Source organism: Colias croceus, chromosome 1, assembly GCF_905220415.1.
Source record: "Colias croceus chromosome 1, ilColCroc2.1".
Classification (NCBI taxonomy): domain Eukaryota; kingdom Metazoa; phylum Arthropoda; class Insecta; order Lepidoptera; family Pieridae; genus Colias; species Colias croceus.
Window position 1 is genome coordinate 10,522,042 of NC_059537.1, and position 27,016 is coordinate 10,549,057.

Below are 27,016 nucleotides of genomic sequence, written 5' to 3' on the forward strand. Positions count from 1 at the left end.
TTCACGATTTCGTAGAAATACGTAACTACCTGTTCTAATTGCCACGGGGCCCGTATGGAACAATAAGGAACAATGCTCCCTTGCTTCGCTTTGTCTTGCGTTTATTTGTAGCTTGTAAATACGAAACTACAGATTATACTTTGTAAAGCTTGGTATTTATCCGCTGTAAACCGCTAAGACAATATTCAGTTAAGAAAAAAAAATAATAAAAATGCCAAAAAGTAAAATAATTTTCAGAAATCATGTTGAAGAAAAAGTACTTAGACGGTAGGAAAAACTAGGATAAGTAAAAGATCCTTGGATTGGCTATTACGAAGTACAATAAACAATAGATTCTACAATGCTATTTAAGTGTAAAGTATATGTGCAATTTACTACAAGCGATAAGCTACACCTTTTTTTTTTTTTTTTTTTTTTTTTGTGGAGAATGCATTTAGGCATACCCAGAGCGCTCGGGGAAAGGGCCCTGGGTTATAAGCTATATATTATAAGCTACACCTGATAAACTGTTACTACGTGTTAAACGTATTGAAGGCTCTCCACTATGTCATACGATTACGTAATCAAATAATTATCTATACAATACAATACAAAATAATGTATTCATGGAATTTTCGATTACTGAAATTGGAGAAAGTACATCAACTTTTTGTTCTATTGTTAAAAGCAACACATCACATCAATAAATGCCTCTAAATAAAAATTCATGAACAAATCACTAAAAGTATTGAACGGAATGAAAAGCTCCTACCATATTATTATCATGAAGAGAAATACCCAGTAAAGGTTTCTAAGCTATTGAACTATGTCGGATTGTACATCCAAGCTGGCTGATTGTAATACGAGTTATTGAGCACTTCGCGTCTATTTAGTTCTAGGGCCGACTTTGCATGCAGATGCTATGAGCTTAGTGCATAGTTGAGTGTGGTAGAACAAAGGTTAGCAAGACGCAGCTGATGCGACGACAGGTGTGACAGCAGCCGGCCTACACCTGCGTCGTACGCGCCACCGCAAGCTGCTATTGATTACTTATTACTTAGCATTTCATTTCTATCGCACAAATACCTCAACTTGGCAGCTGGGCTTGTTAAAGAACGAAGGTATTGCATAATGCAAAAAATTTCAAGCCATGTGTTTCTGACAACAACACGTTCAACCTCATTCATATGAGTGCTCGAGCTATGAAAAAATATTGTCAAGATGCAGGATTTACAACATTCTTAGAACGAAATGTATTAAGGGGCAAAAAGTTTCGAGTTCGTCGACTTTTTTAACGTTTGCAGTGTACAGTGACTTCTAAGAATAATACGGCCGAACTTTTTTAGAGACTAGACGCAGACTACGGTAATCTGCAATCTAAAACAATTATCTAGCGAGCAATCCTATGAATTCTTAGAATTTAAGAGTCAAGTAAGTCTGCAATTACGTGATTTTATCCACATGTATTTTTTTCTCATTTCCATAAATGACGAAAAATATGCGGCTCGAATAATAATGTAACCGTAAAATCCTTCAAAACAGTCCGATTCGATTTGTAACTCGACTGGAACATTCGTAACATTATCACTGCTATATGAATTTATGAATGACAATGGTACAACATGAATAATTTCAATGCGGATCACAGTGAAATATGGAATATTATTCGCTTTTTGTGTTCACGTAAACATACCCATAGGGAAGGGACTAGAAAGGAAGGCTGTTATAAATTACGCAAGTCTATTTATTCTCTGGGATCCATAAGATACCGTTAGCCGTGGCGGATAGCGGTGATAATGCCCGGACCGGTTGCCGATAGCAATTCGATGGTAAGCTGATCATAGAACGTAAGGTGAAACCGTTCGATGTAGCATTTGAAATACAAAAAAAGATCCTATTTTGACACCACTATACCTTTGGCCGTTCTGAGGTCAAATTACTAACAAGTTCCGGTCACCGAACATTATGCAAATTAATTTAATAAATATTCTTAAAACGTGTACGTTTTTTCATCGAATTAACGAATCTACCCATCTAATAATATTACTCAGAACCATTGAAATACTTGTAATTGCGATTGTGTCAAGTCAGTATCGGGGTTTTCACGGCTGAGATACAATGCATTGTTTAATCGTTCTCATTGAATTTCCGAGCATATCGCAGAAGCCGCACTACCGCACCGGTCCCATTGAACCAATGACGCGCGGACAAAATTGCGCGAAACTACCGGCTGTATGGCAACATGACTCACTTTCCTGTGACTATACGTAATGATTACGATACGCTCTTCGCGTGAATCAAGACTCTGAGATACCGACGACGTGAATGGCTAAATCTGTAGTAAAATATACTTAAACGCTTTCCATACTTTCTATTTGAAAGGGCCGGAAAGAAACATACCTGACGAATGACAATAGAACGGATGTGGGTACCGACCACATTTTTTGTGGTGGCTTATAATATGGGCGTATTACGTACATATGTTAACTTCAAATACATATATAATATTATGTGATAGCACAGTCTATATGAAAATATATTTATACTGTGGTGATAGGCAAAATTACGGACCAAATATGATAATAAATAATAATATTGTAAAGGGTGTTTTTGTAAATATTTTATGTAAGGCATAATATTAATATAATCTCGATCAGCTAGAAATTGCATTGTTTACATTAACATTTACCCAATTGATCAATGAGAGTTAGAGTGACTTACAAAGAGCGTTTCGTAATAAGGGCCGGCATCGGCTAGGCGAAGGGAGCGGCACGACATCGCGTGCACCACTGTTGCGGCCACACACCATCGACCTACATTTTATGCAACGTCAAGCTCATTATTGGCTTGCACATTCATCACTTTTTGTCGTCATTTTGCGAACTTGCAAGCCGCGTAGATAAGCGATTGGGGGAGGATCCCACGGCTACCTGCGAAAAGATACTACAAAAAATGCACTAAGCATGCACACAAACAAAAACGCGATCTCCCGACGGGACCAGCTTCGGAGCCGTCGACGTAGGTGTCTGGATTTTGGAAAACAAAACAAAATAGAAAGAGTCGCGCACGAAAGCGACGCGGGGTATACGGGCGGCAGGTTGTGAGAGAGAGATGCAGCACAAGGGCCGACGTAAACAAACCGCGATCGGGAGCTTCGACCGCACTCACCATTTCGGGGATCCTCGGATCCGGAGCAGATGTGGTCGCCGTGACCCGCGTAGTGAAGAGCGGGGGCGTCGTCACAGGTCAGCACAAGCACAGTCACACAGGATGGTTCAGAGCAGGCATTCGATTCATAAAACTATCGAAACACGACACGTCCCGTCCTACACTACGTTCGCGGCCCGCGCCGGTGCAGTTTACGTCACCGCATCCCGCTCCCGACTGGCAGTACGCGGCGCGAGCGAGCGACGACCTCGCGCTGCAACGTGCACCGCCCCGCGCCGCCGCGCCCTTCCGCGCCGCCCCCCCTCCTCCCTCCCCGCCGGCCCTACCGACCGCCCCGCGTTTGTCCTACGTCCGGTGAATCACAGCATAGATAGGTACACACTTTTTCGACACTAACCACCTACTGCGGAACGCGACGACAAATGACAATACGACTATAGCGAGGACACCTTCATCGTCTACTTTTAAATTTTGAATATATAACAAAGAATAATTTATAGTTATATAAAAGCATTATGAAAATTTATACATAAAATGTTTTATTCAAAGTTTTGTTCGAAATTTATTTGGATGAATAAAACATTGTGTCTTTATTTTTGTTTGCGAATATTTTACCAAATTTCAAGAAAAGTGATTGCATATAAGCTAAAATAATAAATAAATATTATGTTAGGTCTTTTAAAAGAATGATAAATTAGTCATTACTCATTACTAATTATAATTAGGTATATATATAAAGGTAAATAAGAAATTATTGTTTGGAAATTGTTTTCATGTAGATGTATGTAATTTAAAAAAATACAGATGAGGAAAAATTATGAATAAGTGGTACTTAAGATATTTTTTGATAATTGATTTCGATGTAAAAATATATATGTAACTAATATAATATAAACTGAACTTAGAACATTTACTGTATGTTTTAATTAAGCTTTAAACGGAAAATTGAAAAGTCTAGAAAGAAAAACCCAGATAAGGAAAAACGAATGAGAATAACCATTAGTTACAACAAAGTTTCCTTTATAAATTAGGAAATACACAAACACAGGTGTGATTTCCACTAGCTCTAACAAAAAACCCAATAGATTGGAAAATTCAACCATCGCCATAAATATATTATAAAAATCTATAATAGGTATCCCAGAAGGGCGCGATATTGTAATTAAGTAAAATTTACATACATACATTTTGCAATTTTTCATTCAATGCACCTTTGCCCACCTGTTGATTCTCAACTATTATGAACATACTCCACTTGCATTTAATTACTTCTTTGTTGCATTAAAATTTCTTTTTATTTGGTTTGTCATTTCCTTTTGAGCTTTTTTAATAATAAATTAATGGTTTAAATGTTTATTAATAATCTTATATTTATACTTCACAAACTACCCTCACTTTTAATTTTAATAAATGTTATTGTTAGTAGGTGTATTTCCATAATTTATGATTTATTTTTTGGATTTTCTATTTAGATGGCAACTAGTTGAACACCTCAATGAATATATAAGAAGACATGACTAAAAAAAATCTCTAATTTCATACAGTTACATACAGTTCTAGTAATTTATAAATAAATATGTAGTATAAATCCATAAATATAACACTTAAGTAAAAAAAATTGGTTGTCTGTAAATTCGGTTTACCGACGATAGTTGAACGTGACAACGATTGTGCTTCTTTGTCGCTCGTTCCGCGCTCTCGCTCGCACTTACGGAACGCCTCAGAGCGAGGTAACGCCGCATGAGTCATGTTTTTTCGTGCGTGCAGCCGGCTCTATCGAATTATAAGACGTTGTCACGTCAAAAAAATCAAAACGCAAACTTTGTACCTATGTGTATTAAATATTAATATTAATTATTTCGATGTTAAAATGTATTTTTAATTAACAAGCTTAAATTACCATTTTACGTTTGAAGAAACACGAAAAAAATTAAACCAAATCCCACCAAAAACATAAATGTAAAAATTGGAGCCGAGTTCAATCGTTGACTTAATTCGCCAAAAAAAGAAATGAGATCTAAATGTGTGCCAAGTTCTGCAGACAGTCCAGAAATTTATTGACAAAGATGTATTAAGTTCTTAGGTTGACTGAAAACTCAATTGTTTTATTTTCCCTTAGAGAACAATGTTTATTCCAAAACATAACTTTTTTAATTTGATATAATTATTTTCACAAAGCAAACAACTAATGACCTATTGAACCCCATAATTTGATGAGGCTAGTTTTAGAACCTCACAAAATATAAACAGTATGTAAAATTAGCCTCATCAAATTATGGGGTTCAATAGGTCATTAGTTGTTTGCTTTGTGAAAATAATTATAGTATTCAAATTAAAAAAGTTATATTTTGGAATAAACATTGTTCTCTAAGGGAAAATAAAACAATTGAGTTTTCAGTCAACCTAAGAACTTAATACATCTTTGTAAATAAATTTCTGGACTGTCTGCAGAACTTGGCACACATTTAGATCTCATTTCTTTTTTTGGCGAATTAAGTCAACGATTGAACTCGGCTCCAATTTTTACATTTATGTTTTTGGTGGGATATCATTACTTTTTGTACAGAAAATTACTCTGCAAATTTGATTTACTTTATAAATATAATACTTTTTATATACGATTTTTTTTTTCTTGCAGTTTCTCTGTATGGTTTGTTTAGTATTATTTTCTATATTTTCTTGTATGTTATGAATGTCAGCGCAAATTGCCCCGTCATTATCTGCAATTTTTTAAACTCGTTTTCTGTTTAAAAGATTACATGATTTTCTAAACATCCAGCGTGAATTTGTACACACACTATTACGAAGATGCAAAGATCGTTGTAGAAGAATCGTCGCCTTACTCCATGACGTTACGGTATTGCCATGACGCGATCTTGAAATTTTACTCTAAACGCGCCTAAAGATGTTTCACTCATATTAATATTACGCAAATTAAATCATTTCGACCTTCGACGAAGCCTTCTTCCATTACACCATTTATGGTAATTATTTTTGCATGCTTGTATTGGTTAAACATGTTTGTGCTTTATTAATATAATTGTATCACCATTGAATACCATGTTTAAAGCAAAATAAAGATTTTATTTATTTATTTATTTATTTACACTGAAATTAAAACTAAACTAAACACTCATATATAAAGAATAAATAAATGTGAATATGTAAAATTATATATTATTTTTAACTGTATGAGCAATAAAGGCAATATTTTTATTACAATTTTCTTTTATTTTACGTTTAATAACAGTTTTGAATAAAGAAATCATGCAATCGAAGTAATCCGCCCTAGCGATACTAGCGCGAGTGAGTGTGATGTCAGAGGCGCTTCGAATCTAGGGTAATTGCGCTGGTTTGTCGTCCAGCTTCTGTTTTCGTCCATTTGACTGACCTGCTACAATCACGTGCGTAAAACTTGAATACAAACCTACCTTCCCGCGCAAGTTTGCACTTTTTACGGTCCATAATGTTTAAGCAACAGTACTATCAACATTAAAATTTGATTTGACAAGAAGAGAGTTCAAAAAATTAACGTAAATGTGGCCGCTTCGCATACGTGCCTTGCAGATGTCATCGCGCGAGAGAAAAATTTGCCGGCGAGAAAAGTTCATGGTAAGGTAAATCACTGTTTTAGCTAGTTTACGTAATGTTTTTGGTACGTATGTTTATTTATAAGCATAATAAACGCAATTATAAGTGTTTATCATACATTTTTATAATACTCTTCGAAATATTAAGTGGACGGATACTAGGTTACCAAATTCTCAAAATATTTGGTTTTCGTCCAAGTGGACGGAAACTCAAACAGCTACGTGAATATTTGTTAGGGTCATTTTACTTTATCGGACCTTTAAAATACTGAATAGTTTCTCCCGAAGTGATCTTTATTGCTATTAGTTTAGTTTTTTTTGTTTCCGTCCACTGCTATGTCAGTGCTGCCAAAATAAAAAAATATTTAAAGAAGTGGACGAAAACTAAATTTAGCTTTAAATGTTTTAGTTTTCGTCCATGAATGAGTATTGGAGTATCCAAAAATTAAATATAGCCATTCTTTTGCATTACTTTTCGTCTATTTTTACGTATTGAAAAGTTTTCTATTCAGTATCTTCCTTATAAATAATTGGTGAGGGCCAGAGTGTTGTAGGTACCTAATATTGTCATTCATTCAGTCATGTATCATTCTCCTTATGTGAAGTAGAGTCAATTATTCGTAGCATAAATGGGGGTAGGTCAGACATAATACACTGTATTTTTCTTGATTATCATTCACTTGAGTATCATCTTTTATTCTAGGTCTGTTTTGCCAATGCAGTATTTTTTTATTATACTTACTCAACGTATCCTCAGAAAGATCTTATTGTTTTTAGATGGCCTCGAAGGAGTCTAAGAAATCTAGAAAAAAAAAGACGCTGCGTACACTGAAGATTCTGTAGCTAAAACTTATTATTATGGCTGTGTGTTTATAGTACGTTTCATTTGATAAACAAAGTATTAGAATGAAAATTTTTGTTGTTAGAATGAATATTTCTGTTTTTTGATGTTATTTCTTAGTCCTGTAATTATTACTTGTTTCATTTACATTGTAAGGAACGCATTCCTTTCTTTATTACGAATGATTATACAGTCATCACTAACGCCTATAAGGACTGCCAAGTGCTACATAGATCTCAGTGTTGACTAGTTATATTGATTATTATTAGTAAAACCACAAGTAAAACTAAACCTGTAAGGTAGTGAGAAATTGTGATGTTAATTAAATAAACGTATATACCTGTAATTGATTTTTAACTTAATAGTTGACCTACCCTCCTTTTTCTACACGGTGGTCGAAAACTAGCTTACACTAGGACGAAAACCAGTTTTTTGGACGAAAACTAGCATTTACCCTACTTTTGCAGAAAATAATTTAAATAAAAAGATACATCAAAATGATTTATTTTCCCTTAATATTATCTTAAAGAAGACTATATAAGGACTTAAAAAAAAATTATATGTTTAAGGAAGGGTGCTCCAAAATATTTATTTCGTATCACAAAGTTGGCAACTCCTATAATTGGACGAAAACCAGCGCAATGACCCTACAGATGTTTCGTCCTAAAATATGTAAACTTCAATAATCTATATCTCAGTCATTTATTGATGGATTTCAAAATTTTTTTCGGCCACTGATTAGTTTTGATCTATTTTTTAAGACTAGTAAGGTGAATATACTATTTTCTTTTTTTTTAAACTTTTCCATTTTTCCATACAAACAAAATTTATGTCATTGAAAAAAAAATTAAATACAAATAAATTCAGTATTTTCTGATTTTTTCCTTTGTACACTCACTATTACCTAGTTGATTACAAAATTTGAACTTTCTAGGTCATCTGGAAGTGGGTTAGGTTTTGTATATGTCTATAAGTCAGTCAGTCTTAAAAATTGCGATTTTTGGATATTAATATCTACGCAACGGTTTAATCTGTATTTATGAAATTTAAGGTTCTTGTTTATCTGGAGGTCCTCTTGATATGTACCAAATTTGGTTTATATAACTTAAATAGTTTTCGAGTTATAAGGGGGTGAAAAGTGGCTCGAAATGGTTCGTGTAAATATACACACGGCTGCTGCTCGCCAGTTCTCTTCGCTTGAACTCGGCTTGACACGCTGCCGCGTGTCTAGATGGATTGGTGACAAACCAGTTTGTTCGCTTGATACCAGATTTCTAACATAAACAGAAGCACCTCTGTATTTTTTTTTTTAATATTTAAATATGTCTGGCAATTATCAGACGATAAATGATATATAGCCTACTTCTTCTTAACACAAAAAATACGAGCTTTTTTATAAAAGAAAAAAACTTTTTATTTTTATTCATTAAATATGCAGTATACACAGTATTTGCTAAATAATTATTTTTTGAATGATATTGAATGTTAAAGTTGAACTTATTAAGGTAATTCAAAACGTAAGGCCTGTGTATATCCATTATGTATTGGTAGATAAAAATAAACTTATTTACCAAGGCAAATAGAATCAAATGAAACTGCAAAATAATGCTAACCTACAGGATATAATATATTTTAAATTTTTAAAACTGCATGAAAAATTGCCAATATTTTAATTGGTATGGCAATAAATATATTTGTAAACAAAATACGTGTCTATCTTTTCTATCATTGAATGATGTTATAAAAACACAACATAAAATACCAATACATAACGATTTATATATTATTATCTATTTAGATCCTTCATTTAACAAATAGGTAACGCCATCTGTCGAAAATTATAAAATATAAATAATGTTGAATGCTTTATTTAATATTATATACTATATAGAATAGTTAATAACATTCCGGCTAATAAAGCCTCTGTAATCCTTAAAGATAAAATAATCTTTCTTACTACATAATATAAGAAAACTTATAAATTAGAACAAATATTGGGACACAGAGCTCTCATCTTAATTGGTAAATATACAATTTGGAATTTCTATCAGTAACAAAGTAAAAACACTATTAAATGGAAACAAAACTATTTATATGGATATGGATATCCTAATTTCTGATATGAGAATTTTCCAATGCATTAGGTATTCATACAAAAAGGAACTTATCTTACCTATATCTTCTTTATAGTAGAAGATTTAGTTTCAATTAATATTTATTTCTTTTATATATAAAAATAAACACTATTTCTACCATAATGTTTATTAGAAAGAACAGAATAACCAACTGACTTTGATTAATATTATGTTTCTTAAAATATACCTGCTACGTCACTACGTGTTTGAAGTGATCTGCTTATAATAATCACTATCTAACGGTGCATTTACATCAAACGAGCGAAAATCCAGTCTAACCCCACTGTGTCAAATTCTTTTAGTGTAAACAGGCGTAGAGCATTCATTCGTTGTTCTTAGTTTGCTCAAAAAGATTCTATGCAATGTTCTAATACTCAACAATAATGAATACGAGTTTTCGTTTACACTAAAAGATCACGAAATAATATTCTTGCTCTAGCTCTATGTTCGATTGATGTAAATGCACCATAATATAAATAAACTTCTGAATTACCTTCAAAAGACTTTTCTTGAATTAAATAAAAGATTTTTACCCTTACTTTTGAAAAATAAAATCAATGCACTTACCAATCAAATGCATTGTAGTGATAATAGCACAAGCCCAATCCATACAGGAACAAGGGATCCTTCCAGTTGTCCTGCTCTAGTGCATAGAACTTTTGGTATGCTGACATTGCTGTTGACAAAAATGATATTTAATGAACATGATTTTATAAGGAAAAATAATTATAATATGGTAATTAAAAACCTGCCAAAAATAGCCATTTTTTGACTCAGGATTAAAACATCATAAAATTTTGTCTATATTCATCAGGGTATCATCTATCTGGTGCATTCAATAAGTACCTAGCCTCATCGCCAGGGGGCGCTCTTGTTTCAAAAGAGGTTTACCACAGTGTAGCTCATTCTGCTTATTTTTTTTTTTTTAATTTTCATTCCAATCCCTTCATTTGTTTTAATTTGACAACTTATGGAAGCAAACGTGTCGATCGGTTTTACAAAAATGGAAAAAGAGTGTATCGTTCGATGATTCAATTCCTATTTTTGGGACGGGAAAATGCGCATCAAAATCATCATCATCAACGAGTTTGAACGTGGCCGTACGTCGGTTTTTGATGAACCACGTCCAGGTGTAACGAAAAGAGCTGCTACGGAGGAAAACATTTAAAAAATCCATGATCTCGTATTGGCAGATCGCCGATTGTAGGTTCGGGAGCTAGCTGAGACTGTAGGCATTTCAGAAGGAACAGTGCATCATATTCTTCATGAGAAAGCTGTCGGCGCGATGGGTCCCGCATTTACTCACACCGGAAATAATTTTTCCGCGCGGACGGAGTCGCGGGCGGAGGCTAGTATGCAATATAATTATTTCCCAAACCTAATTCTATAATTAAAAAAAACACAACTATAAATAACTTTGAATTATAATCAATAACATACCCTTAGCATAATCTTCTAGTAAGAGATGGAAATGTCCCAACTTGCAGTAGGTTTTTGGATCGATACATATATCTCGTCTCGCCCCAGGTGAACATGCTCTTTCCTCCTCCTAAACAAATAAAATGTTTAGTATTTAAAATTTATAACTACCTATATTATAAACGAGAGAGTTTGTAAGAATGTATTGCTGTATATTTGTAATTGTTTCAAGTTAAATCAGCCAAATGCACCTGTACAACCTTCACCAGACTAGACGGAAATTCCGCGACGGAACGCCAATAAATGTTATTTCATACAAATTACAAATAGCGGGCACACTGCGTCACGTGTGGCTAAGGGCAATGAAATTTGGTACACAGATAGATAATGATCTGGATTAGCACATGGCTACTTTTTACACAAGTACTATACATGTGAAGATTTATCTTTTGGCAAAACTTATAAATATACACAAATTAAATGAATCAGCATTAAAATATAAAAATGAACATAAAAAATGTATCATCATCACATTCTAGAAATAAGTATTTTTTTGACAAAAAATAAACCATTCAAATTGACGGAACTAGACAAAATTGAAATGGGACCAACTAGAAGCCCAGCCCTCAAATAAAAAAAAAGAAACATCAAAATCAGTGCACCCGATCAATGTAACCTGCATTTTGGTTGAATAACCTATGATTTATTTTAAGTCTAGGACAGTTTCTTTATTCAAACACTAGCTGCTTACTACAGTTACAACTACATTGATCTGAGCTAAAAATACATAACTTGTGTTATTTCTTAAAAATGCAGCATTTTCTCAGTTCATTTGTTACATAGAAAAATTTCTCTTTACAATATTAGTGTAGATGCGGAAGTTAATTTCTCAATACTTGAACAATTAAGTTGAAATTTTGTATTTGAAATATTGAATCTGTGGATACTTATTATATAATAGCTGAGGTAAGTCTAGGTAAGCTAAACTCTCATATACCATGTCCTAATTGCAAAACAGTTTCGCAAGGATCTGTCCAAATAATCTATACTTAATATTATAAAGCTGATGAGTTTGTTTGTTTGTTTGAACACGCTTATCTCAGGAACTACTCATCCGATTTGAAAACTTTTTTTGGTGTTACATAGATAGCCCATTTATTGAGGAAGGCTATATATAATTACGCTAAGACTAACAGGAGCGGAGCCACGCAGGCGAAACCGCAAAACACAGCTAGTAAAACATAATTGGAATTTTTATAGGACCATAAATATCAGATAAGATTTTTAGTCTTATAATGTAATGTAAAATACTTAATTTTCATATTCATACCTTTCATAGTAAGCTAAAGTATTTATGAGTAATAGTGGATGTTTTAGTTTTATCACAATTCACTAATGGGTGGATGATACAGCTTATCTCACACAAATAGTTTTTACCCAGGTAAATCAGAGATATACATAAAAGATAATAAGGTTTTTAAAATTTCTACCCATGCTTTTTCTCAATATATTTTCATAGCTATTGTTAATACTTGATATTTAGTGTTATAGCATTGAAATGCTTTACAAAATTTCTGATTGTTAATATTATGTATACCTTAACTTGCACCAACATCCCCTCCAGATACTTGACGGCTTTGAGCACCAGAGCTCGGGTTCTGCCATGTTCGTTGCCTCGTAGTTTCAGGAAACCAAACTGGCGACTGAAATATGATAATACATGACATGAAAAAATAAAGCAGCAATTAAATTGGGGTAATTAGGACTTGTTGCAGCAATGTTATAGGTATTTAAATAGATTAACAATATTTTAATATTTAAATTTAAAATTTTTAACAAATATGCACTTCACTTATAAAGGAATGTCATTTTTACATGCTACTACAACGATAGCGTAGTAGAACATACAATATGAACGTTGAGTACCCAAACAAGATTGAAATTCCTTAGGGCCGTTACAACTTATAGTAAGTGGTAAAAGTTCTTAATTGGTAGCAGTATACCAACAAGTATAACTTTAAACCCATTAAAAATAATAGGGAGATTAAAGTTATTTAAAAACTTTTGATTTATAAACAATAACAAGAAGGCGGCACCTGTCAAGTTCTGATAGCACTTGTAACTCTTGAGAGGTTAGATGCAATTCTTCTTTTTCATCCATCTTCATCTAAATGAAATGTTAAATTCTTCGTCATGAAAATTCGGGTGTAGAATTTAAAAATCTTTTACACTTCATTCACAAATTGCTGAAAAAATTTGCACTAAAAACCACTGTTACGCTTTTTACCTAATTTCTGACAAACGCGTACAAATACAAATCTGTCAAGCGATGTGACTTTGACAATTGACACAATGACATGTTATTTCATAGATAATTAATAATTGAAGTACAGAAAACAAAGTATCAGTACGAAAAACTTTCTTTTCAATCGATTTAAAAAAATACAACGTTGCTTTTTTAGGTTATAACCTTTATATTTAAAATGAGTCTATTTCGGATGGTTGTTTAGTTTTTTGTTAAATGTTAATCCTACTCCTACTATGGCCACATTTGACGTCTATCAATTTTATCTACGAAGAGAGGTAACCTGCTTAAAAACATCGATTAAAGTGAATTAATCGATACGGATTTGAAACATTTGTCAATCGATTTTATTAATTTATGATGATTTTTATTCACAAGCAATCAATGCATTCGATTCTAGATGTCAGATTTCGATTTTTAGAGTAACGTCTCTAGTACCTATTTAAAAAGAAAAAAGGTTTATTGACACAAAATTGTAGCGACATCAGTTCTTCAATTCAGAAATTGTTTATTATTGTAGGGGCTTGTTATGTGCGGGTGTAATAAAAGATGATTAACTACGCAAAGGTTATATTTCGTTAACTACATATATTTATCCGTATGTAATTAATATTCGACCTAATGCGACCCACCCGCGTCCCGACAAGCCCGTAACTGTCTGTGCATAGCACACGAACTGTTTATATATATGAGTTACCGTGTGAACTTTCTTAGCGTTACACTTGAAATTCGATAACTCATAAATTGGCTTGTCGACGCTACATCATTCCCCCCTTAAAAAATAAAAAGGGTATACAAGTAAAAAAAAACTTACAATTAAACTAAACAATAAACAGATGGGTGTATATAAAGTGTCGCTATATAAGGTTACAAAATGTTTACAATATAAAGTATAAAAAATGTTCACAATATAAATCAATCATAACGTATACAAGTGGTTAACAGTTAACACCTAATTTCGTTAAACTATTTATGTTATCACAAAAACTCGGTTGGGTCTTCTAAGTTGCGTGCGATAATTGTTACACGTCATTTAACACTTAGTAACATCAACATTTCAAATCTCAATACGTTCTTTACACTTGTATGTTTAATATTACAAAGGCTATTACTATACACTCATAAGCCATAAATCAAAAGTGCTTAAATTATTAAGTAGTAAACATTTCAATAAAAACTTAACACAAACATAAATTTGAAATACCATACTTAAAACGTTAAACCATTAACACTGAACTCGTTTCATAAGTGCTATTATTTATTAAATACGATGTGTTGATACGAATACGAAGTATTTATTATACATTTCTATGAAGTCTTATATGAATACTTATAATCATCGTAATTCTAATAAATTTAAAATAGTTGAAACAATTACAAATACAATACTATTACCTAAATCGTACTGGTAATCGTATAGCTTTTCCACTACGCGTCGTATGTGTATTAGGCAATTCGCTACTTGGAATTTGTAATGGAACCTCAGTATCTGCCCCAGATGTCGTATCACTATCATCATTCAAATAATATGCAGGTTTTAGACGGTCTACAGATATTCTAACTTTCCTGCCAGTCATTTGAATGTAAAATACCTTTTCCTCTCGACTCAGCACACGATAAGGACCGTCGTATGTTGGTTGTAGAGGCTTACGCACTGCGTCGTTTCTTACAAAAACATAATCGCATTTTTCTAAATCGGGGTGAATAAATATGTTCCGTCTTACATTCTGCCTAATAGCTACTGACTGATATTTCCTAATAGTATCTCGTAATTTACTTACATACTCAAGACTGCTATCTATTTCAAAACTCGATTTTTTATCGTAATAATCACCTACACAGTACATTCACTCGCGGATCGGTTATTTTTCGACACTGGTAAAATTAAAACATTTCTGATTGCGCCGGTGTCCACTAAAAACTTAATAGATGCTGCTTCCGCCACACACAAGGTTGAAAGCACTTGCTGGCGTTATGCTTATAGCGGTAATGGTAATAACATAACCAATTTGGTCTTCTCTGTTTTGATATTCTTGCACGATCGCGATTTTGAGATGCGGAACGATGCGTGCTATTTCCATACCTTCGACCGCTAAACGATTTGCCTCTCGAGCCTGCACATTCCAGCTGGTTTACCCGCTGCTTTAGTTGTGCTAACTGCTCGAGAAGGGTATACTGTACCGACGAAACTGCTCGAACTAGAACTGCCGGATTCATTTTTAATTATTAACAAACGATATCTATGCAATTCACTATAATAATGTTCACTTTTCGTCGGGAGTCACCAATATTGGGTATCAACTATGGAGGGGCTTGTTATGTGCGGGTGTAATAAAAGATGAATAACTACGCAAAGGTTATATTTCGTTAACTACATATATTTATTCGTATGTAATTAATATTCGACCTAATGCGACCCACCCGCGTCCCGACAAGCCCGTGACTGTCTGTGCATAGCACACGAACTGTTTATGTATATGAGTTACCGTGTGAACTTTCTTAGCGTTACACTTGAAATTCGATAACTCATAAATTGGCTTGTCGACGCTACATCATGTTTAGTATGGTTTATCAGTAAAATGAAATCTTAAAATGACTTGTATCGGTCATCATTATTATAAATAAGTAATCGTAATTGAAAAAAGTTAAGCAAATGTGCAGTTCTAACAAAACGAAATATCATGTTATTCTATGTCGTCGTTTCTAGGCTTTTCTAGGTTACGTTGTTGAATTTTGTTGAACTGTTAAATGTTGCCTATTAAAATGGCTCTACTATAAAAATCATCACTACATAGTATATATAAAACAAAGTCGCTTTTTCTGTCCCTATGTCCCTATGTCATTATGTCCCTTTGTATGCTTAAATCTTTAAAACTACGCAACGGATTTTGATGCAGTTTTTTTAATAGATAGAGTGATTCTATAATTTATTAGGTTTTAGACAAAGCGGGCGAAGCCGCGGGCGTTAAACTAGTATTTTATATGCCAAAGTTTGTGAGGATGTGTGTGTGTGACGTGTGTGTGTTTGATACTCTTTCACGCAAATTCTACTGAACCGATTATAATGACATTTAGCACCCATATAGATTATAGAGGGAAGATAGAGGGTAACATGTATTAAACTACTTAAAACATTCAACTAGGTATAATCGGTGATATATATTTAAGAATTTCGCCGAGTGAAATGAGGGTGGATAGTTACTGCGCATAGTTACTGTCACCTCATTTTGACCTCTGTGCAGTCAGAACGTTTGTATTCGATTACTTGAATTCTAAATTCATGCAGGCAAAATCGGCAGTGATTTAGCTGTATGGTCCTACTCATACGGAACCAATTACAATTAAATTTCGTATGTAGGTAGCTGAAGACTGAGAATAAGACATAAGCTACTTTTTATCCCAGAAATCCCACAGAAAAGGGGAACAATGCAGGCGAACGCGGGCTAAGCCACGGGTGGAAATCTAATCTAGTTATATGATATGCGATGCCTAACTTACACAACACAAACGCGGCGCTCTCATTCGCACACCGATTTGTCCACTTATTTGCCAATGAATGGTAGCCAATGGTAGCCAATGAATGATAGCAATATGAACGAAACTATGCAGCTCTCGTTCCCATTTAGCCGGCAACACCTGGTGCAATATGTCATGTTTCCTTGTCAGTTGTCACTTGACAGTTGACACTTATTAATCAGATGGCTAATGTGTTGTGTCGTTTGATAATTGATTGTTCATTGAAGACAAGAGAACACAGAGCAAGTATTATAGGAACAGTGTGTATTTTAAATAAATAGTATTATTATATTTATACACAATTAAGTAATGAGATTCGGGTTGTTAAAGTACAAAGAAGGCCTTAACTATCGTGGAGAAGTTTAAAAAATTATAATATTTGCATTAGAGTTCATTCGGTGTTAAAAGTCGCATCAAGATGAGTTATAGGGATTCTGTAAGTAAATTATCTTAATATACTTCTAAGACGTTATACGACACACATTCAATAAGTTTAATCGCATAATTTCACCAGCGGAAAATTCAACAAAAATAGGTTTTAATAGCCTAGAACTATTTTTATAACATAACAGTCATCGATTCAAGGTCGAGACTATGAGCCATCTAAAAGGAGGCATATCACTTTTCTGCGACGTAAATGATACATCTTTATTTAAACCCTATCAATAGACGTCTTGTAATGAGATATTGATTACTAAATGAGAAAAATATCTCAATAATATTGAGATATGTAGTTATAATATTGTTTTATAAATTTTTTATATAAGTTCAATGATGCTTTTAAAATATTTGTACAAAATATTGCTACATGTAGTACACTTCAAATATTAGGCACTTAAAGTTATTCTCATCATTATTAAACAGTGAGTTATGAGCATTAAGTAAATTTAATTAAAATTAAATTTTTTCGCATAATATACTGCAAACCACATTATTATTATGCCTAAGACAATTAATTCTCCAAAATTATGTTATGATTTAATGATATATACCACAATTCGTTGTAAATGTCTAAGAATAATTTAATAATAATTTTACATATTATAGGAGAATATAACTACAATTAAAATTGTGCGCTTGTGTTTATAGATTAGTTAATATAAAATGTAGTATGTAACTTTATAGTGTAATAATATGTAACTTTTACTGATATCTAAAATTGAATAACATTTTTTAACATAAATGGAACACGCACAGTCAATTCATATTTATGCACCTTAATAACTTGTATGAATTCGTAAGCTTGTTCATGAAAATTTTAAACCCTCTATTGGCAGTACTCGCTATACCCGAGATATCATTCATACAGTGCAGCTAAAGACCTACGGGTAGGATCGCATCTAAGAAGTTCAACGGTACTTATCAATATAATACAATTATTGTGTGTGCTTTGTTTATATTTCACCATTGTTTGTGGCTTTCAAAACGAAAAACAACTGCTTAATAACAAAGGATCATTATCATTAACGATAGTTAATTAATAAAAACATTTAAATTAGCTAGACCATTTTTAAATGGTAAACAATAATATCGGATCACTCTTTTTCATTCAACATCTAATGGATGAGATGTGTACAATTTTTTGTAGATATAGAATCATCAAGTATTTACTGAAAAAAATGGGACAGTGTTTTTGTGGTTGTTTTAAACATGATAAAAATTTACAGTTGTATGGAGGGTCTCAGTCTTCGGTGCTGAGTTCTATATCGACTTATAGGTCAAGGCCTTTGGATGGCATCACTTATACACCCACGCCAGATCTAGATGAAGTTTATCCGGGCCTCTTTGTTGGTGATGCGTAAGTTTTTCAGAATATTTTATTTAATATCAAATTATCCCATGGGAGATATTGGGTCTTAACTGTGGGGAAAAGTATGAAAAAGCCCATATGCAAATTATAAAGAAAGAAAAATGTACAAATTTTCGTATTCATACACATATATATCACAATAAGCATGGTAACTAATAAGGAATACCGTCAACTTTCCTATCTCGTCAGATCTGCGAAAAATTGTTGTGAATTTGGATTACATTCAATTTATATTTGAAAGGATCATGTTTTTAGAAATATTGGGGTAACTTATTATATAATTATGTTGACTTGACAAAAAATAATACTAGAAACATTCTTTACAGTGTGGCAGCAAAAGACAAAGCCTTTTTAAGGCGCATGGGTATTAACTATGTATTGAACACGGCTGAAGGCAAACGCTACACTCAAGTAGATACAGACCACTTGTATTATCGCGATTGCCCTGGACTTCGATACAAGGGCTTCCAGCTTATGGATCTTCCATCTACTGATATTTCAAAGTACTTCCATATTGCTGCCAATTTCATTGATGAAGGAATTAGCAGGGGCGGTAAGATAAATAGATTAAGTAATGTGATTTCTAACCCATTTTTAAATTTGATAATGTACTTGACTCATTGTAAGTTTACTTTGTGTTAAAAAATACAATGATTATGTCAAAATGTCGTGTTTTGTGCATTTTCGTTACGTTTCAGTGTAAAATTAAATTTATTCCTTTTAAATGTAAATATTAAATCGTATTTGCAGGTCGTGTTCTAGTGCATTGCTTAATGGGCGTATCCCGTTCGGCTACATGTGCGCTCGCGTTCCTCATGATCAAGCGCGGTATGACCCTCTCTGAAGCGCTGGCCCTTGTCCGCTCTCGCCGCGACATCCATCCCAATGAAGGCTTTGTGCGCCAACTGCAAGACCTCGACAGGGAACTGAGAGTCTGCCGGGCTCGCTGACATCAAACCCCCCTGCAACCAGTTCTCGGGCTCCCGTACAACTTCAGCAGCCAACACCTAAGAGTAAGGAGCCTCGATCGAGCTTACACTAGTCGTTACCACTAAACGAGAACTAAGAGGTAAATCGTGTGTCAAAATATCATGGCAAATATTACATTTTGATAAGCATATACCTACTGTGTCATGTGCTGTGCACCTATAATGTATTGTTGAAAAATATTTTAATACATCTGTATAGTAGTTGATTCAATATTTAACACAACTTATTTCTTAATGAAAATTATCATTAAGAAATAAGAACCTAAGTACAATGCATTGTTAATAATTCTCATGTGCCATTCAGTTGGTATCTATTTGTAGTTTATCAAGCTGTTAAATTGTAAAATAATTATTCTTGTTAGAACTAACTACGAATTAAGTTCATAATGTTAAATGTTTTAACCAATTTACAAATTTCTAGCCATAAGCAATTAAGAAAAAATCTTGAGATGTTTAAAACACGATACCAAAGATCTTCTCAGTATTCTATTAATATTATGTTTGATCGTCTTATAAATTGTTAACCATATTTTCATGATTACGAATTCATTTTGTAGTTATAAACATAAAAATACTGCTTCAACTCCTAGGTTGAATTTTTAGGGGTTAAATTATTTTTTCCCAGTTTTAAGGTTAAAAACCTTAACAATTTATGTTAAAAGCTGATGTTTAAGTCTGGAAGCTATGGTATGATTTTGAGAATTGAAGATGGCATAACAATTTCTAGTATTTTTAGCAAGTAAATATGTCATTGCCCCCTTGAAATATGTCAAGGTTTAAAATCAGGCCTTTTGCCAACTCGTGACTAGAGCGCACGTGCAAAAAGCAACGCGACAATAATGTAGATTTGATCTTTCGTTTTCAGTTAGACTTGACTCATTGTGTAAAATATCAATTAGGTAAGGTGCATCAGGGCAAGTTCGGACAGTTTTTGGATGAATTGGAAAGGGTTTAGTAATTTTTTTTTCGGTTTTCTAATTAAGACAAAGATAAATAATAATGAAAACGTCGTTAATGAGTAAATTTACTAATCACTGTTTCTTATACATACATACTTCTACCTTTGTAACGCCGCTGCAGCTGGGTCGAATTTTTCTTGCGGAATAGCATTCGGAGAACGGATAAATGCCCCCTTTTTAAAACCGTTTTGTATAACCGTTGAGATTGTTTGGTGCCATGTTTCGGCAAACATCGCCGCAAAATCTTTTTTCCGCAGTTTAACACCGATGTTTTGTCTCTGATGTTTAACAAGTCTTTTTTCCTAAATTCCTTGCTAAATGTAGCGGCAGAAGGAGGTGAGACGTGTGTGCTGGGAGTTTTAAAATCGTTATATTCTTTTTAACGGCTTATTCTATTACTTTGGTGTCAACATGGGTAACGTGGCCATCGTATATTAATAAGACTGGTCTTTCATCTCCCATGCCAGGTATGACGATTTTTTACATGTAGTTAGTTGTAGAAAATGCGGCGTAGAAAATGTCAAAATCAAACTCTTCGCGTTGCTCCACCATCCATTCATCATAAATATATTTGCCTTTATATACAATGAAAGGTGTAAGCTTTTTTCCAGCTAGTATTACAGTCGTCAATACCGTTATATTCTCCTTTCCTGTAGGTACCTGCTGTTGTTCTAGTACATGGTTTTCCTACAGCGCCAACAACTTTCGTTTTTTAGTGGGATCCAAAGACACGGATGTTTCGTCCAAATTCCAAATCTTATTTTGATCACTAAGATTTAACTCTCTGAAAACATTTTCGAGTTTTTGGAAATATTCGTAGATTATGAATGGATCTGTCATTTTTTTCCGTAATTATTCAACCGGCTGAGGTTTAAATACTATAGCGTTAAATACTAGTCTGGGAGTCCCGTAACCAAATCATGGTGTTTCAAGATTTTCTTTTAGGCGTGCAATAAATCTTATTAGAGAAGTTTTACTAATTTCGTAGTCACGACAAACTTGACGTATGGATTTATTTTCGTTTGTGACTAGCTCAGCCGCACGTTGCATGATCTGGACGGACTTTTTACCTCTATCGGTGGTTCTTTTGTAATTCCGCATTCTGAAAATAATACCATAACATGATATATTTTGTATAGGGTTAAAAGATCCACCACGGGGCTTAAAGGTCCGCGGGTAAAAAGGTCCACCATGTCTATCTCAGAAATTTTGAAAAAAGACTGTAAATTTTCTGATTAGTTAGTTCGCTTATTCTTACCTCAGTCACCTCAAAAGGTTTGGGTCTTTGGCGACTAACTCTCAGCAAATCATACCACTGATATGGAACCTCCATGTGGGTTTTTAGATTGATAAGGCCCATATTTTTGTCACATTCTAAGTATGAATGTCCTCGGACAGGATATGTAATTTTCATGGAATCTCCTTTAGTAATACCAAATATAGATAAAAATACCTTACAGCAAACAGGTACTTCCTATGTGTCATCATTCTCTATCACCCTCACTTTGTAAGTGGAAATTAGCATAGATTTCATCTATCTTTCTACTTCGCCTCCTTTTTATTGAACACACATTCATTAAGCCACATAAGTATAAATTTTGATCGTCTGTGCTCTTCATGCTGTTGAAGTCTTTAAGTAATTTCACACGTTGCTCTGATGATATTATTCTATAAAAACATTTTAATCTTTTACACCTACAATCATCTCCCGGCTTGCTTGGACATTCCTTCTTGCGTTCCGTTACACTATGGACCTTTCCTGTTTTGTTCCTGTATACAGATTTGAAACTTATGTTAAACATCTGACTAAACTTGTTATTACACTTTTTGTGTAATGCTAAATAAAAATAGGCGGGAAAACGAATGTATTGCCATAATTTTTTATTTTTTATTTTAGTTACATTCCTGATTTTGCACCTGTACTCTTAAAATGTGATTCATGGTTATCCACAATTAAAATACAAGAATTTTCCTTTGATGCGTTTGTGTGTTTGATAAAATGCTTTATGACTTCTGGGAAAATCGGAAAATTCATCCATCCAGTCGGTGTCGCCAGCCCAAGAGTTCCAGGTGGTGTGTTTTTAATCATGTGGTCTTTGAATGACTTCCTAGGAAATACCATCACGGGGGGCAAAAAATTCCCACTATAACTCAATATACAACAGGTTGTTACTAACGTTCCTATTTCTCCTCTTGTCACCTTCCCGATAGTTTTCTTACCTTTTGGCGCCATCACTTTTTGAGGTTTTTGTACAGTGGTAGTAGAAATTTCATCCAGATTAAATATTCGTGTGCCATCCGCAAAGGCAGGACTACGTTTCATTAAACTCCAGGTTATCATAAAATTTATTGACATTGTTTCTATTAAAAGCTGTAGCCCTAGCATGACTGCATGGCTCAGGTTTTTTCAAGCTTATATCATGTCTACGCCTGAACGGCAACAACCAGTCTTTGCCAGCCATTTTATTTGCTTTCCACGAGGCAGGCATTTTCAAATTATTTATTTTAGCACATTGATATGATGATGTCGGTTTTTTTTGGCAGTCAGCCCATAAAACAAAAGAGAAAAATTAGTAAAGTACTCTTTGAGAACTTGTTCTTGTGCTGCTGTGAAAATTTTATTAATCGCGTAATTTGGCTCTAACTGTTGATCATCAAGAGTGTCACAGTTTTTTGTCTTCCAATAATATATTTTAAGGGTAGCAAATGCAACACCGACCTTCTTAGATGCTTGTCTTATCGAGTCTCCATTTCTTATTAATAATAACCCTACTTTAATGTTTTCTTGTGTTGCTTTTCCAATTTTTCGTTCTGCAGATTTTTGCCGTGGCATTCTATGAACAAAATATAATAATTAAACAAATTTCCAAAAAATTCAAAAGGAAGACATAGAACTGCAAAATTAAAAACTGAAGTAGGCACACAGTGGCTCACGAGTCACTGTGTCCAGGGTGAACCTTCAGTTCATCCCCGCGTCCGCGTTAAAATGTAGAAGCCCTTCTGGCTAACATTGAGAAACACCTTACAAAAAAAAAAAAAAAAAAGAGTCACTGTGTACCGCTTCAAATTGAGTCACTGTACACAACTCCGCCATTTTGATTATTTCATAATCAAATGGATCGAGAAATCAATCAATAAACTGAGTTAAACACACAAAGGCAATCTGCATAAACAGACAAAATGATTACAACATTCATTATATTCTTTAGATATTAAAATCAATCAAACTTACGTTGAAATATAATTTTGTGAGCACTAAAGTAGCCTACTCACGATTCAATTTCAGTAACAATCTGTTGACACAATCTGCAGTGAGCTGACAGATTGTGTCGTGAATAGTATAGTTGAGGGCACGTTGGGGGCGTAACCCAACATGTTGTGTATTGGATCGGCGCGGAAGCAACCCGACAAATTGTCTCAGCAGATTGTGTGCGTGTTGAAACGTGAGTATTGTGATTGCTCCAATCTCGCAGTGTTACCAACTCTCAAAAATATTTATCCCTAAAGTTTGTGTCAAAAACCCCTAAAAACGCCTAAATTATTCAGTTGTCCCCCTAAAAAAACATACAAATATAAATTCATGATGATTTAGAAATAATATGCTGTAATATGTTTCAAAAGTCTTTTTATTACAAGTTATTTAATACATAAAATATTTCGTCTTCATCTGAAGATTCAGCGTTTTTGAAATCATACATGTTGAATAAATTTAACATTTTATTGGATGGATTAAAATATGTTGTACAAGATCCACCATTTCGATTTAATGTAAATCGGACCATCATGATGCTTTGCAAAATTTTATTTAATTACGTACTGGATGTCGCTATGAGTCGCTAGGTCAAGAAATAAATATTAAAACTAGTTATGTAATTATCAATTTAAAAATATTAAACAGTCAAAAAAAATCCCTAAAAATACCCCTAAAAATTTCAGACCCCTAAAAAATTCCTATCTCACTTATTTACCCCCTAAATCTGGGGGGAAAACCCCTAAGTTGGGAACCGTGCAATCTAGGCTCAATCGCGCAGCCGCGTTAATCGCAAAATGGCGGTTTTGAGATAAACGCGGGAAAGACATTTTTACATATTTGAGGAAGATGTTTATATTTTATAGCCGTTTATACTTTATAGCCCTTGAAATCTATCAATAAAATTGGAAAAAATACAAGCTTTACAAAGATAATTATCTTATATTTCATAAATTGTATATCCATTAATAATGCGTATTATTGCGTTGAGGTTTAGCATCAGGCCAGGCATCAACGTTACGTGCACACGTTGTGGCAAGCAATCGCGGAATGAAATTGTGTCATCAGCAGTGTTGCCAACTTTTTTTTTCCGAACCCACATATTGGAGCCTCGTGGCCCACCAGAAATCCACTAAAGTAATCGGTCTTTAAAACCACCAGAAAAAACACTAAAAAATATCCAGAGACATGTAAATATTGAGTGCCCGTTGGTTAATTTTTTGCGAGTTATTTGTAAATAACAACAATTTTGAAGTAAGTAATTGACGTGACAACGTCTTAAATTAGGTTGCGGCTGGGAGTCACTTATGAAAAAGTGTAACGCTCGGTAACGTTACGATGAGTCACCGAAAGAGGCACGCGGGCATGGTTAGCCCGCCTAAGAGCGAGAGAGACAGACATAAAAAGTCGTTGTCACGTAAAACTTTCGCCCGTACCGACTTTACAGGCAACCAATTATTTTTATTTTTGTTACATTTAAAGATCATCTAGAAAAATCTGCTTCTTCTAGAGTTTCAGTACCTATGTGAAGAATAAATTTCTGTGATAGAAATTTTGGTGTGTATTGTGGTTTGGGCATATTTAATGTAAAACCATATTACTTCACAAAATTAATTAAAATACGTCAAGCTAGAAGCTACCCGCCGCGGCCGCAGCGTAAAGCGTTGCCAATACGTAGGTACTGACAATTATTGTTTTTGTACACAAATACAGAATAAACATATAACCGTTTGAATCATCAAATCATACTTTATATCAATAGTAATAAAGTTTATAATCAAAAATATTCAAGAAATAGACAAACAACGGAGAATTCCCGAATGTTCGTTGAACCAACATGACACAAAATAAATCTTCCTAGTGGTTGAATGTCGTACCTTACCACTAATTGAACTCATCTAAACCACTAGGAAAATCCACCAGCCACTAAAACCAATATTTGTCCGCTAAATGGGGGAGCTAAACCACCAGATCTAGTGGAAATTCCACTGAGTTGGCAACACTGGTCATCAGATTGAGGGTTGGATGAATCGTGAGTAGAGAACTTTCAATCGCGACTGCAACAAATTGTTTCAGCAGATTGTTGGTTGTGTTGAACCGTGAGTAGGGCCTTTAAGACAAAAACACGTGATGGCACCACTGTTCGGCGCTTGAGACGCAGGCTCACGGCTGACTAGTGACTGGTTTGTAGTTTTGTACAAGTCCGAGAACCGTTAGCTTCAAACGAGGGAGAGAGACAACAAAAATCCTTTTGTTTTGGAAGTTGGGTAAAACAAATTGACACAGAGTAGAATTTATTCTTTATATATTTACAACTGAGATTTATTATGAACTAGCTTCCGCCCGCGACTCCGTCCGTGCGGATGTCCGTCTTCGCGTGGATGATTTATTTCTCCATGTTGAGTAACTCTGACAATGACATCTTATAACAAAAAAAGAATCCACTGCGGGTTACGCAACGTGTGTTTGGGGTTCTGTACAACGTCTATGTATAAAACTGAAAAATTAAGATTTATTTTTTTCCGGATAAAAAGTATCCTATTTTACGCCCATGATAATAAGGTATAATTATACCAAGTTTCATGGAAATCGAACCATTAGTTTTCACATGATGTCAGCATATTACAGACAGACAAACTTTTTTTTATTCACATATTTTGGGTTTGGTATCGATCCAGTAACACCCCCTGCTATTTATTTTTTTCAATATTTTCAATGTACAGAATTGATCCTTCTACAGATTTATTATTTCTATATTATATAAATCTCGTGTCACAATGTTTGTCCTCAATGGACTCCTAAACCACTTAACCGATTATAATAAAATTCGCACACCATGTGCAGTTCGATCCAACTTGAGAGATAGGATAGTTTAAATCTCAAATCGTTTTAGAGAAAGCGGGCGAAGCCGCGGGCGGTAAGCTAGTAATTATATAGATTTTATCGAGTACCTGTTGATGCTCATGCTAAGTACCTACATAATATATTATGAACTCATTTAAGATATATTTGTGGCATGTTATATAATTGGGAGAAAATTAAATCTTTACTCATA

At 33.9% G+C, this 27,016-nt stretch overlaps 2 protein-coding genes across 5 annotated transcripts in view; one reads left to right on the forward strand and one right to left on the reverse strand.

Annotated features, from left to right (window-relative positions):
- LOC123691396 (lysine-specific demethylase 6A) overlaps positions 1–13,448 on the reverse strand; it is a 40,795-nt gene extending 27,347 nt beyond the window's left edge. The window contains exons 1-4 of one of the 3 annotated variants that reach the window (XM_045635771.1): positions 13,229–13,448; positions 12,730–12,835; positions 11,154–11,262; positions 10,281–10,389 (exon numbers count right to left, since the gene is read on the reverse strand). In XM_045635771.1, coding sequence (XP_045491727.1) covers positions 10,281–10,389; positions 11,154–11,262; positions 12,730–12,835; positions 13,229–13,299 — 395 coding nt within the window. In that variant the 5' untranslated portion in view covers positions 13,300–13,448. Of the gene's footprint in view, positions 1–2,700; positions 2,896–3,147; positions 3,387–10,280; positions 10,390–11,153; positions 11,263–12,729; positions 12,836–13,228 lie in introns of those variants that run through there. The other 2 variants (XM_045635787.1, XM_045635779.1) reach the window with 2 other exon arrangements.
- Positions 13,449–17,165: 3,717 nt separating this feature from the next.
- On the forward strand, positions 17,166–21,075 carry LOC123692145 (dual specificity protein phosphatase 13-like). Of its 2 annotated transcripts, XM_045636839.1 has the most exons (5): positions 17,166–17,389; positions 18,231–18,308; positions 18,621–18,751; positions 19,090–19,316; positions 19,514–21,075. In XM_045636839.1, exons 1-5 carry the CDS (start codon positions 17,372–17,374, stop codon positions 19,711–19,713), a joined length of 654 nt encoding a protein of 217 aa, XP_045492795.1. In that variant the 5' UTR covers positions 17,166–17,371; the 3' UTR covers positions 19,714–21,075. The 2 variants fall into 2 exon arrangements, with proteins under 2 accessions (XP_045492795.1, XP_045492801.1); XM_045636845.1 differs by lacking the exon at positions 18,231–18,308.
- The last annotated feature ends 5,941 nt before the right edge of the window (positions 21,076–27,016 follow it).

Bases quoted from the DNA above. Each gene is read 5' to 3' on its own strand.
- LOC123692145 (XM_045636839.1), top strand. The intron at 18,752-19,089 runs GTAAGTTTTTCA...CATTCTTTACAG, and splicing joins GGCCTCTTTGTTGGTGATGC to TGTGGCAGCAAAAGACAAAG. The intron at 19,317-19,513 runs GTAAGATAAATA...TCGTATTTGCAG, and splicing joins TGAAGGAATTAGCAGGGGCG to GTCGTGTTCTAGTGCATTGC.